Source organism: Pollachius pollachius, assembly GCF_949987615.1.
Source record: "Pollachius pollachius genome assembly, chromosome: 17".
Lineage (NCBI taxonomy): Eukaryota > Metazoa > Chordata > Actinopteri > Gadiformes > Gadidae > Pollachius > Pollachius pollachius.
The window spans coordinates 5,573,199-5,596,449 of NC_136950.1; the positions used below are offsets into that span (position 1 = coordinate 5,573,199).

Genomic DNA, 23,251 nt, shown 5'->3' on the forward strand with positions numbered 1-23,251 from the left:
TTTCTTATGAATTTATGAAAGGGTTGTCGGAAAAAACACGTCCAGTCGCAAGGAAATTATTTAATCTAATTATTTATTTAATTAGCAGGGCATCTCTTGATTTTGATGGACAGGTGGGTTCACGTGCTGCACTGCACAACGCCCTTCAGTTCCGTCCGGAAGGGAAATGACGCCAGTGCAGAAAATGGCGTCCAGACAAACTACTGACTGGTGATGTTTGCTACCCCTTTAATTTAGAGCCGATTGTAGGCCTCGGAGATAAGCCGATGGAAGAACTGGCGATGCACTTCAGCCGTCCGTTTTCCTGATTCGGGAATTCAACCCGCAACTCATGTCTGCAGGAGCCGCCTGGCCGAAGAGGGGTTGTGGAGCATCGCAGCGCCGAGGTAAGACGGGGGGTTGAGGAGCGAGCTGACAGCTCACAAACATCTCTGTTGTCACGACTCTCCTCCGCGTTAGTCCCACTAGGATCAGTTGGACGTGGATCGGAAGCTATAGCCCTCCAGGTGGCTCCGTTAATATACTACAGTCATGTACAACACCAGTGTCTGGCTGGGATTGATGTCGATCCCCTTATAGCCCCAGCCGTTGTAGTCGCATGCATTTCCAACCCGTAGTAATGATACTAGCCTTTGTCCTCGGCTGACAATGTGGTTTTCTTTCTAGCAGACATGTGATAGGTCGTGATCAATGATACTAATTCTGACAGGGTTGTTTCACACCTGTGATTTGCGAGAGTGAAGGGGGACTCTGAGTAACGCCAGATATCTGACACGCGTGTCCGCTCGATTTGCATTTGTAAACAAGACCAGGTAGCCGGTGCTTGGTTGGCCTACCCTGACGGTATACAGTGTGCACACCTTCTCACCTGCGGTTTCTCATTGATGTCATCCTTTGAGCAGAGCAAGGGAAACACAAAGACAGGAGATGTGAGCGTCCCCAAAGCGCGCTTCCAGTCAAGCCTGTGATTTTTCCACCGGGCCCTAAAAGGTATGCTTCACACAGGACTCATTGAGTTTACACATTCTCCTTAACCAGATTCCCCCTTCCCCCTTCTTTTAACATTTTTTTCTGAAGTTTGACAGTGCATGGTTATCACATTTGAATTGAAATTGGTCTACATCAATTTGTGGGCTATGGCACATTCTGGCAGATTTATTTTCTGTCAGTTCATTCTCTTGAGACCTCATTGGCATCACAAGGAATTGCACTCAATTATGTGCAATTTTCAAAATTTAAATCAGTTTTCTAATGAATTCACATGTTATTATATCTTTGATTTGGTACGTGTATTATTTGTCTTTTGAATAAACTTTGAAACAAAAATAATGTGTGACTCAATGTGTTAGGTTTCAAATAAACTTGACAATACAATACTATAATTTGTTACCTGTTTTTGTAATAAGCCTTTAGGGTATTGTATGCTTAATTTTGTACTACGACATTTAGACCGATGGATTTGGAAGCATATATGTTATGTACATAAGTTCCATGCCCCTTTTTGTTTAAGCATATTTTTGAAACTTCATATATATTACGCATTTCCTCTGTAACTGTTAGCATGCATGTGTATGGTCTTTTTGAGCCGTTGATCTGTTTGAAACATTGAACACTTTTTTATTGTTTTCTTGCTAACTAGCTGTTGATCAAGCTTTAATGACATGGTGGTTTCAGCTCTGTTCAGGTAATTGACGCTCAGAAAAGGGACTTGTTAATATCTACTGGATACAAGGGGCACTGTCCTCTGATTGGCTCGAACAACCCCCTCTGACATGCCCGTGGCCAATCAGAGGTGAGTGCGCATTGTGTGTGTCAGTGTGTATGTGTGTGTTCATGTGCTAATTCTACAATGTAATTATAGTGTTTGGGTACCAAATGGAAAAAATCTGTCAAACATGTTTTTATGAGTCATTCTCTGTACAGGTGTGCAGGTAATTATAGAACATGTTACAACATTGCATTGAGTGTCAATTAGCCCTTCTGTTATTTAAATGAATAGGTATTTCTGTGTGTCAAATGTTTATCAATAACAATTATTGTTACCTCGAGTACACAGTATTATTATTATTATTATTATTATTATTATTATTATTATTATGTTTTAGCGATGATCCTACTAGCCGGACAAGGTCATGCCTGGCTTGCTTTGTTTGGGCTCAGAAACAGGCTGATGTGTTTGTGGACCTAGTGAGGGATAAGCTCCTCCATTGTGCTGAGAGTAGCCGCATACACGCTTGAAAGCTAAAGGGGAACGCTGCTTGTTTAGTCTGAATCGCTGGGTAGAAAATGCTGAATGTCCCCATCGAATGCCCTTCCTGGCGGCCCAAGTCCAGTGCTTGGAGGGATAGGGTTTCAGCAGCTCAGATAAAAACAATCTTTGCCTCCCCACTGCCGGTTCTGTGAGTGGTGTCATCACAGTGCAATCTTAAGCTGGGGTTTTCCGGCCTCCCTACTTAAAGTATCCCAAAGTGAACCGTGGCTTCAATCAAAACCATTGTTTAATACTGTGGCAGTAGCATGCCATTAAAGGGTAACCCCATATTATAGCCAAACCCATGGGACAACCTGAGTTCGGCTCAACGTGTTGCTAGATGGGAGCTGTTGGTTTGCTAGGTGACATGTCTCACAAACTCTGCTATAGAAGATGTCAAGCGAAACCACTTGGCACTAACGTAGTACAGTCAGTTACGGCCATTGCAATAATGTGTTTTAACATAGATGGCGCTGTTTCAGCAGTCAGGGACCGGAGAGAGGGATTCTGCTTCAGAGTTCTCTCGCCCCCGTCTTATTAGCTGTTGCTCCTGGTTGGAATCTGATTTCGTGGCAGGTGTGCTATGTCCGGGGGGGATGTGGAGGTGTACCTGTCCCAGGTGCATGATGGGAGTGTGTCGTCCGGGTTCCGGGCGCTGTACGAGGAACGGCTCCTGCTGGACGTCACACTGCTGATAGAGGAGCACCACTTCCAGGTCTGTGTCTTTTTTAAAATTTATTTATGTATTTATAAACGGACACACCCTCGCGTGAATCCACATGTTTTTTTCTTTTCAAAGCCTTGTATGCATGCACATAGGGACAACAGGAAGCCATTGTAGTGGCGTTGAGTGTGATGATGTCATCTGTTGCCCCTCCAGGCCCACAAGGCTCTGCTGGCGACCCAGAGCGACTACTTCCGGGTCATGTTCACGGCGGACATGAGGGAGCGGGACCAGGACAAGATCCACATGAAGGGGCTGACGGCGGCCGGGTTCGGGCACGTCCTGCGCTTCATGTACTACGGCTCGCTGGAGCTCAGCATGCCCACGGTCCAGGAGATCCTTCAGGTAGCTCAGCACACAAAGCACGCCCGCTGATGACAATGACAACCACGTGCATGTACAGCTGTCCATTCATCCATTCCTCAATCAATCACCCATCAATCCATTCATCATCGGCTTGCATAAGTCACGGTAGAAAAAAAAAAAATGGTAACTTTTTTTTCAGAATTGGTTCAACATGGAAACAGCTTCTATGGTATATAGTTGTGGTTCTTTGATTTTATTTTATGGACGATATCACTGTTCGCGGATTGGCCACCAAGCCACGCAATATCCTGGTCCGCTTCCTCAATCCTGTCCCACTTCCTGCTTCCTGCCCAGGCGGCCATGTACGTGCAGCTGACGGAGGCGGTGGAGTTCTGCTGCTCCTTCCTGCTGGCCAAGATCTGCCTGGAGAACTGCGCCGAGGTCATGCGTCTCCTGGAGGACTTCAGCGTGGGCGTGGAGGGCGTCCAGGAGCAGCTCGACAACTTCCTCCTCCACAACTTTGTCCCGCTCATGAGCCGGCCGGACTTCCTGTCCTACCTCAGTCTGGAGAGACTACAGGTCAGTTTGGGGAGCGTTGGTCCCCTCCAGGTCAGGGCCCCTCCAGGTCAGGTCCCCTCCAGGTCAGGTCCCCTCCAGGTCCAGGTCCTCTCAAGGTCCCCTCCAGTTCGGGTCCAGGTCAGGTCCAGGTCCCCTCCAGGTCCCCTCCAGGTTAGGTCCCCTCCAGGTCAGGTCCAGGTCCCCTCCAGGTTAGGTCCCCTCCAGGTCAGGTCCAGGTCATGTCCAGGTCCCCTCCAGGTCCCCTCCAGGTCAGGTCCAGGTCAGTTCCCCTCCAGGTCAGGTCCAGGTCAGTTCCCCTCCAGGTCAGGTCCAGGTCAGGTCCAGGTCAGTTCCCCTGGCACTAAGTTAAACCAATCAGGAAACTGTTGATCTTGAAACAGCTGTCCTTTTAAAGGTCCTTCTCACGAGGTTTGCAGCACCAAGCGCTCTTTGTGGGGGGACTACCTCAAGGTGTTGGGATCAGAGCCGGTCTCTTGCTTTTTGACGGGTCAATTTCCAGGCAGCTAACCACACAATAGTACAAAATCGACAACTTAGCTTTATTTATACAACCTACCTGCATCAACTTTCGTTTTTACAACCTGTTCATATATTGGCAATTTAAAGTGATTCATGTACATGCATGTAAAATCCTTCATGGAGTCCCTTTTTAAGGTGTGGTGGTCTTAAGACAATATTTGCAGTATGATATAAGTAAGGCATAAGGCATTATCTTCAGGTCAAAGATCAGCTCCAAGCTCCCCATCTGTGCCATTTGCAGACAGGCTCAAAGAAGGTCATTCCCACTTTATTCCGGACCTGTCCGACATTTGGTCTCCTTATCCACTTTGTAGCCGCTACATCGGTCACATGGAAACAGTTTAAATGTTGAAACTCACAGCAGCACAGCGTGTCCAAGGACACGGGAACGCCAGGACCTTGAGGCCGGTGAAAGCGAACACTGTGGTTCACCCACGTTGGATTGGACTTTCTCTCTGAGACTGCTACAGTTTTTATTTGGTTATTGTGGAATTTTGGGTGTGTTGGGAGAGAAGCAGAAATACACATTGAGTCAGTGATGACTGTTCTACTACTCAAATGATCTGATGATGAATTGATGAAGTTATGAACCAAGGGGAACAATGAGTAACGTTCGTTTTTGTTATAATGTGTGCTAGTTCAAAATGAATAGAGGCATGCAGGTTCCCCACTTCAAACCACCTTCACATTGAAATCTCTCCTCATGTTAATGAACCAAACCCCCCTCCGTCCTCTGTGTTGCCTCCCCCCCCCCGATCCTAAACCAGGCGTACCTGGAGAGCGACGCCCTGAGTCGCTTCCCCGAGATCGAGCTGTACGAGGCGGTCCAGTCGTGGCTCCGTCACGACCGGCGCCGCTGGAGACACACGGACACCATCATCCAGTCCATCCGCTTCTGCCTCATGACCCCCGCCAACATCTTGGAGAAGGTGAGACCTCCCCACACTCTACTCCCCAACAGCGTGAAGGCTGTGGAGGTGAACTCCCAGATGAAAAGCTGTCCTCCCTTTGCCTGCCTGCATCCTGTACTTATTCATATGATTAAAAAGTACATGTAGAAGGAATCCATCCATGCTGTGTTGCTAGATGTTAGCTCTTCCCAGGCTAGGTGTCTCCACAAGCTTACATTTAACAGTGAGATTTTTGGATGTTGTTCGCTGGCTCAACAGTAGACTTCTTTGTTCTTCAAAACCTAAGCCCACTTCGCTTACGTGTTGGCGCGTTTTGCCTGATGCAAAACCTTCAGCTAAACGCCTCTACCCCCGACAGGTGAAGACGTCCGAGTTCTACCGGTATTCCCGGCAGCTGAGACAGGAAGTGGACCAGGCCGTCAGCTACTTCCACGGCATCAACCAGCAGCCTCTGGTGGACACGCGCGCCAACCGCATCCGCTCGGCCCGCCCGCAGACCGCCGTGTTCCGGGGCATGATCGGACACAGCATGGTCAACAGCAAGATCCTGCTGCTGCACCGACCCAAGGTGTCTGGAGCCTTGGGCTCTAGGGGGTCCGGGAGGGGGGCTGTTCAATCAAGCTTTATGGATGAAGCCCTCTGTATACAGAGGGCTGTATATATATCTGAATCGATTGATTAAGAGGCTATACTGCAAAGGGGAATGTTTTTTGTATATTCACAAAATCGGTTGCAGGTTTTCATTCAATCTGGAGCTTTTTATGCAAAACAGGAATACTAAGTGCTCAAAACAGGATTTATAGTCGCCGTGATGCGCTGTTAACAGTGTGCCGGGAGTACACGCACGGCCATGCCATTCAAAGTCACCGTCTTGCCGTAGAGTCAGTCCGGACACTCCGTTTCAGCTGTTATGAGAAAGTGATGAGCAAGGGGATCGCACACAGACAGAATAAGAAATAAGTTTAAAATATCAGTGAAAAAAATTGGATGGGAAGCTAAGCTTCAGCAATACTTGTAACGTCAGGTTGTATCGAATATGTGATTAAGCCAGAAACGTTGATGTTAGTTAGTAATATAGTTGATTCACCTATAGTTGATGCGCATCAAATATGTTCTGTTCTGTAACATTCATTTACAGAACTAGACAAAGAGAATTTGGAGCCCAATTCCCAACGTTATACCCATAGGTTGAACCACAGAAGGGAAAAGATCACACAGAATATGTTCTCAATATCAATATATATTATAATATTATTAATATTATTGGCATCCCAATACATATGGTAATGGTCCTCAAAAATCGTTGTAATATTGCACGTCGTGATAGCGTCCCTCCCTCTCTCGTCCCCCGGACTTAGCTGCGGGTCCGTGAACTAACCCGAGCTGCGGCGTCTGTATTTTCGGACCCCCAGGTGTGGTGGGAACTGGAGGGGCCGCAGGTGCCGCTGCGCCCCGACTGCCTGGCCATCGTCAACAACTTTGCCTTCCTGCTGGGCGGCGAGGAGCTGGGCCCGGACGGGGAGTTCCACGCCTCCTCCAAAGTGTACCGCTACGACCCCCGGCAGAACTCCTGGCTGCGCATGGCCGACATGTCGGTGCCCAGGTCAGTGCCGTGTTGTCAGGTCGGCTGGAAGCAGGAAGGGGTCAGGATGCAGGAAGGGGTCAGGATGTAGGAAGTGGACAGGATGCAGGAAGGGGACAGGATGTAGGAAGGGGACAGGATGTAGGAAGGGGACAGGATGCAGGTAGGGGTCAGGATGTAGGAAGGGGACAGGATGCAGGAAGGGCCAGGATGCAGGAAGGGGACAGGATGCAGGAAGGGGTCAGGATGTAGGAAGGGGACAGGATGCAGGAAGGGGTCAGGATGTAGTAAGGGGTCAGGATGCAGGAAGGGGTCAGGATGCAGGAAGGGGTCAAGATGCAGGAAGGGGTCAGGATGCAGGCAGGGGTCAGGATGTAGGAAGGGGTCAGGATGTAGGAAGGGGTCAGGATGCTGGAAGGGGTCAGGATGTAGGAAGGGGACAGGATGTAGGAAGGGGAAAGGATGTAGGAAGGGGAGAGGATATAGGAAGTGGACTAGTAGACAGGAAGTGGGTGGAAAGAAAAGTGTGTGTGTGCATGTGATGAGAATATCCATTTCTCATCAGAGAGTGATCCTGCAGTGCTAATCCTCGGTCCATAAATGGAATGAAAGTACCCCAAATATATGCTATAGAAAGCGATAATGGGATGGACCCTAAATCGAAACATTGGTTATACATTTTGTTACTTTTTGAGGCGGATAAATGTTTACAGGTATATTCGGTATCAATCTATTAATCGTATATTTTACGTTTTCCTTTTCAAGCAACAATGTGTTTTAGCTTTTACCTTTTAATTGTATGGGCCACTATCTCCCTGAATTGGACTTACATTTTCTTTGTATTTCCATGTAATCCCCACATCACACAACAAGACAGTGTGTCAATGAGTGACAGGGATGGACCTTTCTGCCTCATCTTTGTCTGCACGCTGACGTCTTCCTCGTCGGGTGTTTCGTCCTCCCCCTGAAGAGCTGAGCTAAGGCGCCCGCATGCTTTGTCCGCCCCGCAGGTCGGAGTTCGCCGTGGGCGTGATCGGGAAGTTCATCTACGCCGTGGCGGGGCGCACGCGGGACGAGACCTTCTACTCCACGGAGCGCTACGACATCACGGAGGACCACTGGGAGTTCGTGGACCCCTACCCCGTCAACAAGTACGGCCACGAGGGCACGGTGCTCAACGGCAAGCTATACATCACCGGCGGCATCACCTCCTCCTCCACCTCCAAGCAGGTGTGCGTGTTCGACCCCGGACGGGAGGCAGGAGCAGGAGCAGCAGGAGGGGGCAGTGGTGTTAGTGGAGGAGGAGGAGGAGGAGGAGGAGGGGTGAGCAGCACCTGTGGTGCTAGTAGCGGTGCGTCTGGATGTGGGGGAGGGTCGGGCGGGACGGAGGCGGTCCGGATCCGCGCCGGCCGCAGCCCGCTCCCTCCCGGCACGCACGCCAACTGCTGGGAGAACAAGTCCAAGATGAACTACGCCCGCTGCTTCCACAAGATGATCTCGCACAACGGCAAGCTGTACGTGTTCGGCGGCGTGTGCGTCATCCTGCGGGCCTCCTTCGAGTCGCAGGGCTGCCCGTCCACGGAGGTGTACGACCCCGAGACGGACGAGTGGACCATCCTCGCCTCCATGCCCATCGGGCGCAGCGGGCACGGGGTGGCGGTGCTGGACCGGCAGATCATGGTGCTGGGCGGCCTGTGTTACAACGGCCACTACAGCGACTCCATCCTCACCTTTGACCCCGAGGAGAACAAGTGGAAAGAGGACGAGTATCCCAGGATGCCTTGCAAACTGGACGGCCTGCAGGTGTGCAGCCTCCACTTCCCAGAGTATGTGCTGGAACACGTGAGGCGCTGCAGCTGAGGTCGGCTCCGGCCCGCGTTTTGGTGGAAAAGCTGATTTTGTGGACTGGCTTATCCCACTTGTAAGATTAGGTTCAGTGTGTTTTTGACACACGGGCGTAAACACCTGTGGTGTTCACAGGCGTGTGTCCACACTCTGCAGAGTATCATGAGTGTTAAAGATGACCATGATTTAAAACCAGAAACCAGGTTCTTCATTCCTTACTGAAATCAGAACCGCGAGGGATCAAATGCAACGCTATGCTTAGAACGGCGTCCGAATGAGCAGTCGAGGGAAGCGTTGGGATCGGTATTCGGGTTCTTCTGCTGGTTGTGTTTTCCTATTGTAATACTCACACTGAAACACACTCGAGGCAGTCGACTCAATGGTTTTTAAAATGTGCCACGGTTGAAGGCGCATGGAACTTTGTTTGTTTTTTAAGGGTCAGCTGCAGGCCAAAAAGGCTATACCTGGCACTGCAGGAATAGTGTTTGTAAAAATCAGGGTGCAGTTCTTTGGTCAAACGGGGAAAAATTACCTTTGAAGTGTCGGGATTTTGGCATCCATACGTTTTGAGAAGAGGGGAATGTACAGGATTACATAGAATCTAAAAACAACTATAATCTGTTATTTATGATTTCAAAAGGTCCTACCTGTTACTCGATATATGGAAACGCCAAATATTTGAATGGCCTGTAATGCATAGCTCCAAACATTGTAGGTAACAAAGCATACAGGACGCTGTCATTCAGATATCTTTAGACACAACGGCACTATATTACCCAGTTAATATCCAAAAACGTGAGGCAGCTCGTGACCGTAGGCAACATGCTTCAGAAGCTGCATTGAGGCGTCTCCATGGTGACGGCAGCTTATGTGCACACATCCCAAAATGGCTTCCGATGCGTTTGGGTCCCCGGCACGGTTTCTTTTGGCTCTTGTATACCCACAATGCTGTACTTATTTGACTGTCCTTCCCACCAGTAGTGTGTGTGTGTGTGTGTGTGTGTGCGTGCATAACACACCACTGTCTGCTCAGACACACGTACACACTTGCATCTTACTGCGTCATGTGCCACAGGGGTCATACTTGGTCAACATCACTTGAGCTCTGGATTTAGTTTTTCGCTCCATTTCAATTTTTATTTATTTAAATTTTTTTTTTGTACGGCGAAACCTCTATTGTGCATTTTAGAAAGAACAAAAAAAGTCAGCCAACTGTTCCTTTTTACGCTACTTGTTCTCATTTTCCTGGAACATTTAATTTATCGATGTCTAATATATTTCTGTGTCGGTGTCTTAGCGTTCTGCTATGGTTGTACCCGTGCAGGCTCACGGCGTACCCGGACACCTCTCACTGAACTGTCTCTCTGGGCGCTGCGACCGGTAACCACCGCTTTTACTGGTGAACGGGCGCCCCGTCAGGTACTGGTTGTACGTACTGTGTCATACCCCTTTAACATCTGAGCTTGTAACCTCTCTGCCCCCCACCCCCACCCAACTCGCCCTGATCACAGCCATGTCCACGGCTCCTCTCTGCATAGGAGCAGGTTGCACTCACCCTTCTTATCCGCTATGCCGGTGGTTGTAACTCATTGGGTCCCGACCCAAATCGGGCCGTGATCCAGTGGGTCGACGCACAGAACACTGATAGAACTCTGAAAAGAGCCGCCGCTCAGGTGTGCGCAGGGTTTTCTGTGTTGGCTGTGGGGTCCCGTGGACACTCTGAAGATGGTCTTTTGAGAATGGTTTAGGAACCCCTGCTCTATGCCAACGTCCTCACGTCCTAGGGATATCAGCCGTGTACGAGGCCCGTTAGGATCAACCTCCCATGTGAGAAAACCAGCATATTGTACCAATAACATGTTAATGGGAGCGTTGTAGAATGGTGTCTAGGAAACAGACAGGAAAAAACATTGGGATATACGTATCTTTCATTTACGAGCTGAAAACCTTTTGGACCTTCTTTACATCTGTCATTATCACACATCATTCCCATCCATGTTCTGTTCAACTTTTTTTATGAGCCTACGCTGAAAAGGGCTACAACGTTGGAGCACTGATGCAGTATTCTTCAGTACTGTAGCTTTTGAAGCATCCAGTTGCTGTGGCAACAGCTATGCAGCAAGCATCGCTCTGTTTATGTTTTGCTTCTGCTTTTGCATCCAAAGAGAGAGAAATGCATTTCCAGTTTGTTCATCTTTTGTGTTGGATGTATGCTTGCTTACCATGCAAACGGAGAGGGATGTTTATTGTTCAAGTATTCATCTCTTATCTGTTAAAGCGAGTCGAACAAAGTGGAAATGTACAAGCTTAGCGTTGGCAAGACCAGAGAAGATATATGTTTGGAAACTGCTACATGTGTTCTGCATTTGTGAAGATAGCTGACTGTTACACAAATCACATCCCATCACCAAAAACCCAACATTCTGCTGTCCGGTATACCTCTAGGCGTTGATGCAGTAGTGCGTAGACGCCCGCAAGTCATTCTGTGATATTGTTATTTATTGAATATAGAAACATGAAGGTATGAACGTCCAAATCTGTGATAAACTGGCGGTGATTATCATGGTCTTCATGATCATCGCTAGTCACTGCTGGGAAAAGAGTGAATCAGGTCACCAATATGTTATTGTAGTTTCTATCTGAAGAGCAACAGTCAATGCCCTAGTCACGGATTATGCCAAACTCATGTCCTCAAACCGCTCCTTTTTATTTAATACTGAAGATATTTAACTACCCAATAGTACTGTCCTTATTTGATGCACACTATTTCAAAGCACGGCGACCTCAAGTCCTTCATCCGTCTGAAATCTCAAGTAGGAGAAGAAAAAATAATAATAGGATAACAAGGATTAAGCATACCCTGTTACAGTGACTGTATTTGAGGATGGAAGTTATTTGAAATCAGATTAACGTAATCATAATCTGAGTAGTACTTATTTGGAACGATTTGTAACTCTTTCCAGAAATAAACGTTCGTATTGAAAGATGTTTTGTGTTCGTGTTGTGTTTGTGGTGTTGCGCCCTTTACATGACGTCAGATGCTTGTTCTCGGCTCTGCGGCTTGCCGTAGTGGAATCTTATCAGCGGAAGCAAAATGTCTGCGAGACTGGTAATGGTTCAAGTTCATTCACATTTTAACTATAATAACGGTGCTGTCATTTTATTTTAATGAATAAGTAAACCTTAATGTATTTGGGTATCGTAGAGATGCCTTGAAAGTAGCCGGGCTAATGAATCATAGTGCTAAATTTGCCAACTGCTAACATTAGCTACATCTTTTGTGAAGCTAAACATAAGAGTACACGGTTCATAATTCAGGAGCTCTGACAGTCATTATGCCAACAACGAGCTTAATTCCCGTTCTATTTTGTAGCATAATTATATTTCTGATTAAGCGTTAATACTGCTAGAAAAACCTTTGCACTGCGTAGTCCACACGTCTGTCAGAAAGCCCATTTGTAATGTCCACCACCACCGTCCGCCACCAGATGGCGCTGCCGCTCGCCGGCTCCGGGCTGATGGGGGTGATGGTCGGGACTGTGTTCGCTGCCGGGGAAGGGAAGAGTAAAAGCTCAGGGACACTTTTCAGGATCGATGAGGTGGGCTTGTGTCAGACTCCTAATCATCGCTGTGCCTTATGATTTTGATTTCATACAAATTTATATAATTACCTTTTTGGTGGCAGTTGCCATCTTTGTATACTACGCCAGAGCCACAGTCCAGATATACCGACCCCGAGCCGGGCCAGCTGGAGCACGGTGTTGCAGCCCTGAGAGAAATGGTGGAGCCGTACACCAGCCAGCTCCAGGTACACCTTCGGTCACGGCAAACTACATTATTACACAAACACAAAGTGACAGACCCTTACAAACCATTATAATGTGGAGAGTCTATACAGTTAAAGTAGTATGGTTGTACTTGTATCTCTTTCGCCTCCGATTCAACGGAGACTTAGCTGCTTGCAAGCCTTCTTGGCAGGTTCCTCAGACTCCACTTTGATATGTGCCTGACCTGGAATAATCAAATTATTATTTTGATCATTTGTTATGATGGGCCCACGACATGGGTGTGTGTGTGTGTGTGTTTTTGTGTGTGAAAGATGTGTCAGATGTGTTGCTTCCTGTTGGAAGACATGCCGTACTTACGTGCCATACTGCAACAAACTGCTGCTGTTGTTATTATTACATTTTATATCATAATCACATGACCTAATCATGAGTTTTATTTATCGTTATATCATATGACGTAAACATGGTATTAATAATCGTCAAATTACTTAGACTTAACATGGGTATTATTTATCGTCATATCATATAGACTTAACATGGGTTTAATTATCGTTAAATCATAAGACTTAACATGGGTATTAACTATTATTAAATCAAATGACCTAAACATGGTATTATATAATTTTATAACATATAAACATTGGTATTATTTATCTAAATGGTGTTTTGTGTGTCATCTCCTGTATTCATTACCTTTCTCTCCCCCTCTCTCTCTCTTTTTCTCTCTTAGAAAACCAGTCTTTCTGCCAGGGGGAAAGTGGAGGTAAATGTCTGTTTCCTGCAACATATACTGTACATCCTGTCAGCTACAAAATGTCTTTCTTTTTAAGCTTTAATGTCATATTAGTAGTAGTAGTAGAACATTAGAGTATTATTTCAAGCTACTTCCCTGTTTTCACCCCATCTAACCATTACACAACCTACTACTAATTAAAGATACAAATGACGCATTATATTTTCATTTGCTACCAGTTTTCCTCATTGTGTTTGCTAGCCAAGTGTTGTTTTTTGTGCGTTTTGCCCGTGCTGCAAGGCGGTGTTGGTCTCCTGTTACAAAACACATCCAAACCATCTGGAAGGTTCTTAAACCCTAGAGAACGTGTCGTACCGCGCTGTGCATGACCCCTCCTCCTCTCCTCCACTAGAGGTCAAATCAACCCACCGTCCTCATCTGATTGGGCTATTTTGTAGAACAAATGTAATTATAGAATTTGTATTGAATTATTGTCTTTATTTATAGTGCACTGTTTATCCACATCTGGAGTGGCTTTCTATCCTCTTCCACGTGATGATGCTAACAACACAAGCCACTCATGCAGCTCGAGCTGGGGAGCTAATAATAGACAAGTGTTGGCCCCGAGGAGCCGCTCCACTGAACTGAGAGGCCTGGAGGGCCTCGTGGCTTTAGAACAAACTTGGACCCGACGTTTAGAGGTTAAGGGCCCCGGGGGGGCGAGGTGGAAACAGGTTCGGCCCGCCGGGTGTTGTGTGGCCTCCATGGAGAGCTAGCGTGTTAAAGTTGACCGTCACACTAGAGGCTTCATCAAAGCGATGGAACGCACACGGGGGGGGGGGAACCCTGTTTCAGCAGGAGCACTTCCGCCTGCGGGTTTCAGACGAGGCAACCTGAGCGGTCGTCCTAAAGGTTTTTAAAAGAAAAGGGACACATTATGTTCTGTAGCAGCAAGAGTGAGGGGACGCTAGGGCGGGCAGCGGACAGAGGACGACCGCGCTGCTAAAGCAGCAGACTTAGCAGACTTCTTGTAATCTAATGAAAAGAGAAATTCAACCACAACTCGAACCACTTTTAGCAATGTGATTTTCAGGTTTACTTATCCTATAATACAGCTTTATTGACAGTTTGATCCTGTGTTGGGGTCACCTCCTTAACCTTTTAAGGCTGAACCTTATTATCAGTAATGTTATCTCATCTGTGGGTCAGGGTTTTGTGGCTGATTGGTTGGTTTGTTTTTAAATGTGATCCGCTCTGTTGTGTTCCATGGGGCGCTGTGATTGGTCCCTTTGCTGGATGGCTGTGATTTCCCAATGGCTACAGGAGGTTTATAAAACAGTGGAGCCCACAGTGAACGGTACCATCAGGACAGTCAGAGGTAAAATTAACACACACACACACACACACACACACACACACACACACACACACACACACACACACACACACAGTTCATCCTGAAGTCTGATAATAAGATAAGTAATATAAGTCGATGTTATGAGTAATATAATCTGCTAGACAGATGTGTCCCTTCCACTGCTGCGTTCACTGTAGCCCCCCCCAGCCACAATAAGAGTGGTCCCACTAAGGCATTGTCAAGGTGCTTGGGATAAAAGCGTCCACACCATCAGGCGTACATTATTATTCCTCACTTTTTTTTCTCTCTCTCGCTCCAGATGTGTACCAGTATCTGAGCGACCCTCCCCCTGAGCTCTACCCCAGTGTAGGAGTGGTCGGATTCTCTGGCTTCCTGGGGCTCTTCCTGGCCAAAGGTGAGAACTGCAGCCACCAAACCCCAGCTCCCGAAGGTGAAAGCCCTCACAGTGCACCTAGGGGCTCTCCCTTCTCCCTCAGATATGCCTTACACCCATCCTGTTCTCGCCTGTTACTCGGACCAAGTCCTGATCTGATACTAAACCCAAATACCTGGCTCAAAGCCCTAAAGAGGGCTTTTATTTTCCATAAAGCTGAATTACCACCTGACTTACTGCGTGCGTGCAAGGCCAGTATTACACACAGTCTTACACACCGATTGCAATAATCAATGGGAGGTTGAGAGAAATCCTGCCAGAAAAGATGTAATGCCAAGGAATTTAATCTAGAATTTGCCTCCTTGGGCAGTGAGTTAGTGGTTTGCATTCCAAACATGACTCAGCAGAATTTATTGGTGTCAGACCATGCTTTTCTATTTGGTAAGGAGCCAAAGTTTTTTTCTTTCCCTTCCCCCTCTTTTATTTACTCAAATGTACTCTCTCTCTCTCTCTCTCTCTTTCTCTCGCTCTGCCTCTCTCTCTCTCTCTCTCTCTCTGACACACTCAGGTTCCAAGGTGAAGCGGCTGGTGTTTCCAGTTAGCTTGATGGCTTTGACTGCATCCATGTTCTATCCTCAACAGGCTGCTAACCTATTCAAGGTGTGTGTAGTGCATCTTTGAGGTTTGAACCCTCTTTTAGCTATGACACACCACAGGTTCTCTTCCATGTGTAATATAACATTGAGCTTAGCTCTGGCATACATTGTTTTTTATCCTCAAACCAACAGTGGTCCACCATACTTGGTGTCAAATCCTGTGATTCTTCCTTTGCCGTTCCATGAGTTATCCACGTCTTTGACCCGATAAGAGTGCTTTCAGAAGGCAGCAGGTGAAGGCCTCTTACAGGAGAACCAGGGTGGACCAGCGGCTCTGTGGAAGCCGCTGGTCGGGGCCGCAGACTTCATGACAGGTCCCCGTGTGTTGATGCCAGTTCACGGTCTGTCCACCAGGGGAGCAGGGACTCTGTGCTGGGCTGGGGACAGCAGGGGCGGACCACCCTGGAGGAGCTCTGGAAGGACCCCCCCTTCCTGAAGAAGAAGGTAGGTCCTCTCATCCAGCCCTCACTCTGGTCCACACAGGTGTTTTAGGTTGGGAAAAAAATATGATCTAAATTTGGTAATCCTACGTTTTTTAAGACGAGTGGAATTATGTACCTTTTCTTCTTCATGACTATAATTATAACAAGAGCTTTCTTTCTGGAAGGAGGTAGTTGGAATTGCAGAAGCTAAATCCAAACCCTGAACTTTGACTTTTTCGTTTTTGTCAAATGATAGAATCGAATCAGTCACTCAGTAAAAATATCTCAGTCGTCCGAAATGTGTTTTATCTAAAAAGATACATGATGCTTTTGGTAGAAGTCCCCCATCAACCATCCCAGATTAAAATAAAAACACCCAGCAGCAACACTGGGACTAATAAGCCAGTAGTCTCTGGCTTATTAGTCCCCCCCCCCCCCCCGACTCTGGGCGGTCGGAGCTGACGTTGCCTTCTTCTCTCTCTCTGTCCTCTTTCTTCCCACAGACTGAGAAGAAGGAGAAGCCAATTGAGGAGAAGGACACCCCATCCAGCTGAGGGGGACATGCACAACCACACACACACACACACACACACACACACACACACACGCCTGATGGAACCGTCATTAATTTTAGTGATTTCATGTCTCACTCAAACAAGTGTTTTGGAATGTTAATAATAATATGTTCGCCCAATCTTGGCAGGCCGCTTGTATCCGCCGTAGGAAGGTTAGAGGGACGGTAGCTATTGCTGATGTGTCGTTTGTGTTTGAGTTTAAACACATTTCTTGGTGATGTTATTCCCATCACTGCCATGTTGCACTAACCCCCGCACCCTTTTTTGTCATGTTTTTGTTGTGGGAATGCCACTATTGATGCATCGCCATGAGACCGTATACAGTAGAGGACGGGCAAACAGCCCACGGCTCCGCTGGTTGCATTACGTTGAATGTAAACTAAGTTAAAGTCTGTGTAATTATCTGTTAATCTATTATGAGGACATCTATGGCATACTATAGCCCCCCCCCTCCCCAAATACACTGTTGCCAAATCATGCATCCGGTTCTTTACATTTATTTAATGCAGTCACCGGCCACTCTTCTGTGACCCATGGCCAGTACCAAAGCATGTGTGGGACGTATCCTTGTCTATACTAGAGGTTAGTCTCATTGGAATACAGATGACTGATTGAGAACTCAACAGGTTTTCTTAGAAGGTTTCTTTCTGGAATGGTGCCAACGCAAGCAGTGAAGAGTGTATTTCAGTAATCCGATGACGTCTTCTCTTTCTTCTTTTTTCCCGAGAAGCAGGAAGGGGTAAGGTTTAGATAAACCTTTCTGTATGGCACTCACGACTTTCTAGCAATTGTTGAGGTAACTTGAAGGGGGTGAATAAAGCAAAGCGGCTGAACCACAGCGAATGCATGGGAGGGAATGCAGGCCACATAGGTCGGGCTGTTTGCTATGCAGGTCCGGTCTGCCTCCTCTAGGAGTAAGACCTGCCCTTCCTTCAGCTGCCTCTCAGCCAGAGAGAGCCAGAGCTGAAGGAAAGTTGTAGCTCCATTCACAGAGCAGGCAATCTGTATTTTGCTTTCCAGAGCTGGGTGTGTGTTCTTTACAAGAGAGCGAAAGAGAGAGAGAGAGGGAGGTTGAGACAGAGAGAGAGAGAGAGAGAGAGAGATGTGTACTGTCTATAGCATCCTTGATTTAAGATGTTTTTTTTGATTATGGGAGTCACTTTACGGAACATGTAACATTTAGAGGAACATTGAGTCAACCGTTGCTGTTAACTGTGTGACTAGGATTTCAAAAGGTTGGAAGTGGCACTTAACCCACATTTTTTTGTTTGTTTTATGTTCCTCAACGCCCATGCAGGTACTGAAACAAATTCAAGTTTTCAATTTGTTATTCTCATACTTGTAAGGATAACTTTGAATAAAACAATCACTGTTAATCATGTAGTTTATGATGATCTTTATTCCCATTTATTCAACACACACACACATGCACACACATGTGACCTCTTCTCAGCAGGTTGCTTATGCTAATGTGTCAACCATGAGTCTGAAAGACTAATATGATCAATACTGAAGAGAGAATTAGAAAATATTCCTTTGTGATTTCTCATTAAACTGCTACCATCTGCAAGACATTTAAAATCACAACCACATGCAAGAGGAAGGATATTAAATGGACTCATTTAGTAGACAGTGAACCAATGGGTTGTGGAGGTGCTTTGGTATAAAAAATAATTTAAAATGTATACCTTTATTTACAATTATGGATTCACTAAAACACAATAACGAATATAAATATGTTTTAGGAAGGGAACTGGGTCCAAAATGATGTCCTGCCACTAGCCAATGGCAGATTTATTTGACCATTTGGCAAAGGGGATGCATATTAGTCGCATGTGTAAGATTGAGCCTCTTCCAGTTGGTAGGCGGGAGACTTTCCTATTAAAGAATGCTTTTATTATGGCCCCTCTGACTGGCAGTGGAGCTGACGTGACCTGGCGTAGCTCGCCTGGATGTGTTGAATGAGAAGGCTTTTGGGACTGTCAGTCGTATGATTCTTGTAAACAAAACAAGTGAGGTAGGTGCTGCCCTGCATTTATAACATTATTGAAATTACTGGGTGATTTTAGATCATGTCCTTTTCATTTTAAGCTACAAGCTGGTTGAAATCCTGCACATTGCAAATTTAAGAAATATGCTTGCAATCTAAAGAATATCCTCTTCAAACCAGACGTCTTGTCATCAATATCTTTGGCCTCAAACTGGCTCCTCGTTTGGAAGGACCCTGGCTCACTTCCTCACTACGGTTGGTTTTAAACTATAAATCCTGTTATTCTTAGTATTCATATGTTCCCTTTGACCCCTGCTCGCTTCTGCTGTTCTTAGAGACTTCAGCATTTCTCTTGAGCAAATAAAACAGTGTTGCTCTTGTCGGACGCTGCACGGTCTCTGTGATGAGAAGAATATGTGAAAGAATTCATCTGAACCCATTCAGATATTTCCCATCCCCTGTGATCTGTGTGTCTGGGTCCCCTGTGTATAATAAATGAATGAAGAGCCCCCCCGCCGGATTTTGAGGTTGACGTCACTCAGTTGTTATTGTTGTTTTTTTACACACAATGCCGCAGTGACTTGTCACTGACTATTCCCCAGGAAGTCTTGTTTTGTGTCTCAGTGGTGTCTTGTATCCAGGATCTATCATTATAACAATCCTAAGCTACCTCTGGACCAGCCTCCTAATATGGCCTCTGACCCTCCACTGATGACTCCACGCATCCTTTTGAGACCCTCTATGTAGAAATAGATATTATTTTGCAAAAGAAAGCATTACAAAGGTAAGCATCCAAAACGTTGTTTGTTGTGAATGAACCAAAATATAAAATCAAATCTACATCTACAGAAACACTTAAAAAACAAATTTGTGTATGTATATATGCCATGAAACAGCATTTATACATGTTGATACCATAATATGTGGCTGCCTTGTGATGGAATGAGAGCATCAGGTATTCAACCCTTGAAGCAAACGGAAAGGACAGCAGCGTAACATTACAGCCCAGCAGTGCAATCGCAGAGGATGTCAGCGCGCCGCTCATGTTCCTGGGCACAGCCTTGGAAACAGGAAACCGGGCAAAACACTCCCAGTGCATTCATTATCCCTTCACATTCTACAGGTAGACTGGGGGGGGGGGGGAGAGAGAGAGAGAGAGAGAGAGCGAGAGAGAGAGAGAGAGCGAGAGAGAGAGTATATTTGAGTAAATAAAAGAGGGGGGAAGGGAAAGAAAAAAAGTTACTCCTTACCAAATAGAAAAGCATCCATAAATGTAACGTGTGATATTCATTGGTAGATTTTGCCACATAGTTTGAAAGTGATCAAGGCCTTGAGCCAAATCATTAACTCTGTATTGTCATTGATTTCATGCTACAATACATACAAACGTAGAGGCCTACTTGTACAATGATATCAGCCACCTCCTCAACTGTCCTCACAATAGCTGAGCAATTTTCATCATCGCATTAACTACCCATCCCTTTTCAGCCAAACCACAATCTGGTTTATCTGTTAAAAGCATTCACAGCACAACCTAAATCAAAAGGAAATTCAAACGGTTATTTTATGTTGATTCATTTTGAATGTTGGCTTTCGGTGAAATGGACGCCGTCCTGCTAAGTTAATATTTCCTACAGAGTTGCTGTTTGTGAAGAACATGGGACATTGTTGGACCGATGGAAAATTTGGTTGCTCTCCCTTTCCCCCTGCTCAGCCATTCACCTCATCCACCCTCGCCAAACCTCGGCCTCCGCAGACCGCCCGCCTGTTCATCCTCTGCTGACATGTACCTAGGGGCGTAGTACCTGCTGAAAGAAATGAACCAGCTGACAACTGGGACCCTCCAGTTAAGCACTGCAGGAGTCACTACAATAACGTGAGAACCGAGAACATAAGAGAGAACAGAGAAAGGAGAAACTGGAACAAAACCACCATGGCTAACGGTTCACAGTATCTATAGAGCATGTGACTTAAAGATCGTAACTAGGGTTAGGGCTAGATAAGATAGTAGGACATGGCCGAGAGCTTTGAAATAAACTTGTCATCGTTACACAGATGGCACTCAAGCCAGACGGAATTTCCTGTGTGTGTGTTTGTTTGTGTGTTTGTGTGTGTGGGGGTGTGTTTGTGAGCGTGAATGCGGATGTGGATTCCGCACCCAGCACAGCTGCTGTCTAATGTTTGCATCCCATTGTCCCCCTTGAAATTGTGTGTGTGGGGGAGGGGGAACATGAAATATGATTTCATGTTCATATAGAGACAACCATGTTATGTGAATCGTTGTTTGTGAATTGGTTTGGTTCCCAGGGGGGAGTCTATAAAGAGTGTCTACAGTGTTTAAGGGGCCGGGCCGTCCGGGGGCCAAAATAGATATGCCTAGCATTTGCATTAGAATTGTTGAACCGAAATACAGACATTACCGATTTGTATGTCTAACTGAAACGTTTAGCAGCACCCAGTTTTGTCTGTATTGTAATTACAATCGCTACTAGCCCCACATAAGGAGGCCTCGCATAACACACGCACACACGGCACATAATGAAATGAAACACATTATAATAAACACGTAACATGACAAGCCTCCACAACACTGCTCCATAACACATCACAACGAACCGCACAACCACAGCACAACTACCCACGCAGCACAGCAGAGCTCTAAAAGCCAGACGTGTATTCTAACTTGTAGAAACTTGTGAGGGTGTGTGTCCCACACACACAACCACTCACAAACAAGAACATTTATTTCATTATCCTAATTATTTATTTGGTCTTCTGTCCTGGTTGTTGTGATTGCCTGGTTTTGTGTTTGATTGCGGCTGGTAGTTTTGCAGATGTTTTCCATTCTGCACTTATGGTGTTACAACGGATGCACTTATGGTGTGGCAATGCTTATAATAAAGACACCCTTATACCTTGATATGCATGTACATTTTGACCCAACCATTTGATCTGTAGATAACTTTAAATGAAAAGATATGTGAACAAAAAGAAAATAAGAACAGAAAAGCCACATCCAAAGTTGGCCAGCACACCATCATTTGGATGATGTATGGTAGATAAATGCAACCATGTGCTGTTAGACCTTCTCAGACTTGATGAAGACTGCAAGTCAAGCAGCTGCGACGTAAACAACCTGTTCCTTGAGCTACCTTAAACACCCGATTCAGAAGAAAAACAATAGCCCGATCTGATATTACAGGATTGCCTCATTCAGATCCTCCCTTCAACTGTAGCTCTGCAGCCCGCGGCCAATCAGGCCCTTACACAGAGCCTGCTCCTCCCACTGAAGCTGTATCTGGCCCGGTCATAGAAGGACGCAGCGAGAGAGGCTGAGAAACACTTATCTGCTGGGTGCACACCAGCGGCTTAGCAACAGAGACATTGTTATGCTGAGCCCTCTTCCATTTTACAATCACATTCCCTGTTTTGCCTAGGTCTATATTTTCATTGTGATGTTATTTGAACTGTGCCACCCACCAGGCCCAGCGAGTGGCTAATGCACATATTTCCTAGACTTAAAGCTAAAACAAAGGGTGAGCAATATGAATTCCATTGTAGCAAAATATGTTTAGAATTGTGCTGCTTTGCTAGCCGTGGCCAGTCTGAACACAAACACTTTCAGCGTATTCATTCATCTCGACCAACCCAATTGGTTTCCGGTCTGCTTAACTTCAAGGGCATCCCTCGGGCCCCTAGGGTCCGGGGCCATTCAGGAACCCGCCCACACCATGGACGCATCCCCCCGGAGACATTCATTGTTCCTCAAGGCAACGTTCAGGATCCTAGTATTATTTAGAAAAATTAAAAAAACTCATCTGACAAAACAAGCTTCTTTCTGTAATGAGTTGTCACTAAAGATGACTGCCAAAGCCTCGAGACGATACAATTCTATGAGAAGAGGGGCAACAATCCAGCACTGTCTTACTAGCCATTCAAACTATCCATGCTTGTCCTCCGGGAGCGAATATTGCAATTCTAATAAGACAGCCCCTGGCAGTGTTATGTACATTCCTCTTGCCAAGATCTAGAACAATACACACACAAACACAACCCATAACACTTCAAAGAGTTATCATTCCAACAGCCAACAATAGGCTTTTCCTGCCTTCTAACCACCCCTTTAAAAAGGTACACAGAGCTTTTTCTTGCTTCATTTCACTTTACCGGGCGGGTGCGCCATACAGGTAAGGAAGCGACCAATTATTTACCTGTATGGCGAATTGCCCCTGCCTACCTCCAAGCATTAGTAAAGCCACACACCCCAGCTCGATCCCTCCGCTCAGCTACCTCAGCTGGACGTCTGGTACCCCCATCGCTAAGAGCAAGCAAAGGTCGATTAGCGAAGTCACAACTTTTCTCTGTTTTGGGACCTCAGTGGTGGAACGAGCTCCCTACCGATGTCAGGATCGCAGAGTCGCTCACCAGCTTCCGCAAAAGACTCAAAACTCACCTGTTCAGAGTTCACCTCGACTCTGCATAGAAACCAATGCACAGCCACCATTGGATGTTGTACGTCCTGGCACTTGTACATTGCACTTATTCAAGGTACTTAATTGTGTAACATCTACAGTAGCTGCTATCGTTGCTTTACACGGGGAATGGGTTAGCCTAGCGAT

General features: G+C 46.3%; 2 protein-coding genes across 3 annotated transcripts; both read left to right on the forward strand.

Annotated features, from left to right (window-relative positions):
- Positions 1-208: 208 nt before the first annotated feature.
- Positions 209-11,618, forward strand: klhl15 (kelch-like family member 15). Of its 2 annotated transcripts, none has more exons than XM_079754379.1 (9): positions 209-386; positions 903-990; positions 2,828-2,966; positions 3,132-3,320; positions 3,636-3,860; positions 5,147-5,308; positions 5,649-5,858; positions 6,703-6,893; positions 7,883-11,618. In XM_079754379.1, exons 1-9 carry the CDS (start codon positions 332-334, stop codon positions 8,730-8,732), a joined length of 2,109 nt encoding a protein of 702 aa, XP_079610505.1. In that variant the 5' UTR covers positions 209-331; the 3' UTR covers positions 8,733-11,618. The 2 variants fall into 2 exon arrangements, with proteins under 2 accessions (XP_079610505.1, XP_079610504.1); XM_079754378.1 differs by lacking the exon at positions 209-386 and adding an exon at positions 1,675-1,792 and having other exon boundaries at positions 967-990.
- Positions 11,619-11,755: 137 nt separating this feature from the next.
- apoob (apolipoprotein O, b) lies at positions 11,756-18,000 on the forward strand (the record flags this gene model as incomplete). The annotated part of the gene is given in 10 exon segments (XM_079754503.1): positions 11,756-11,788; positions 11,791-11,826; positions 12,206-12,316; positions 12,403-12,525; positions 13,236-13,268; positions 14,562-14,616; positions 14,915-15,010; positions 15,558-15,649; positions 16,000-16,089; positions 16,571-18,000. Coding segments are annotated over 10 exon segments (720 nt in total). The 3' UTR covers positions 16,622-18,000.
- Between the last annotated feature and the right edge of the window lie 5,251 nt (positions 18,001-23,251).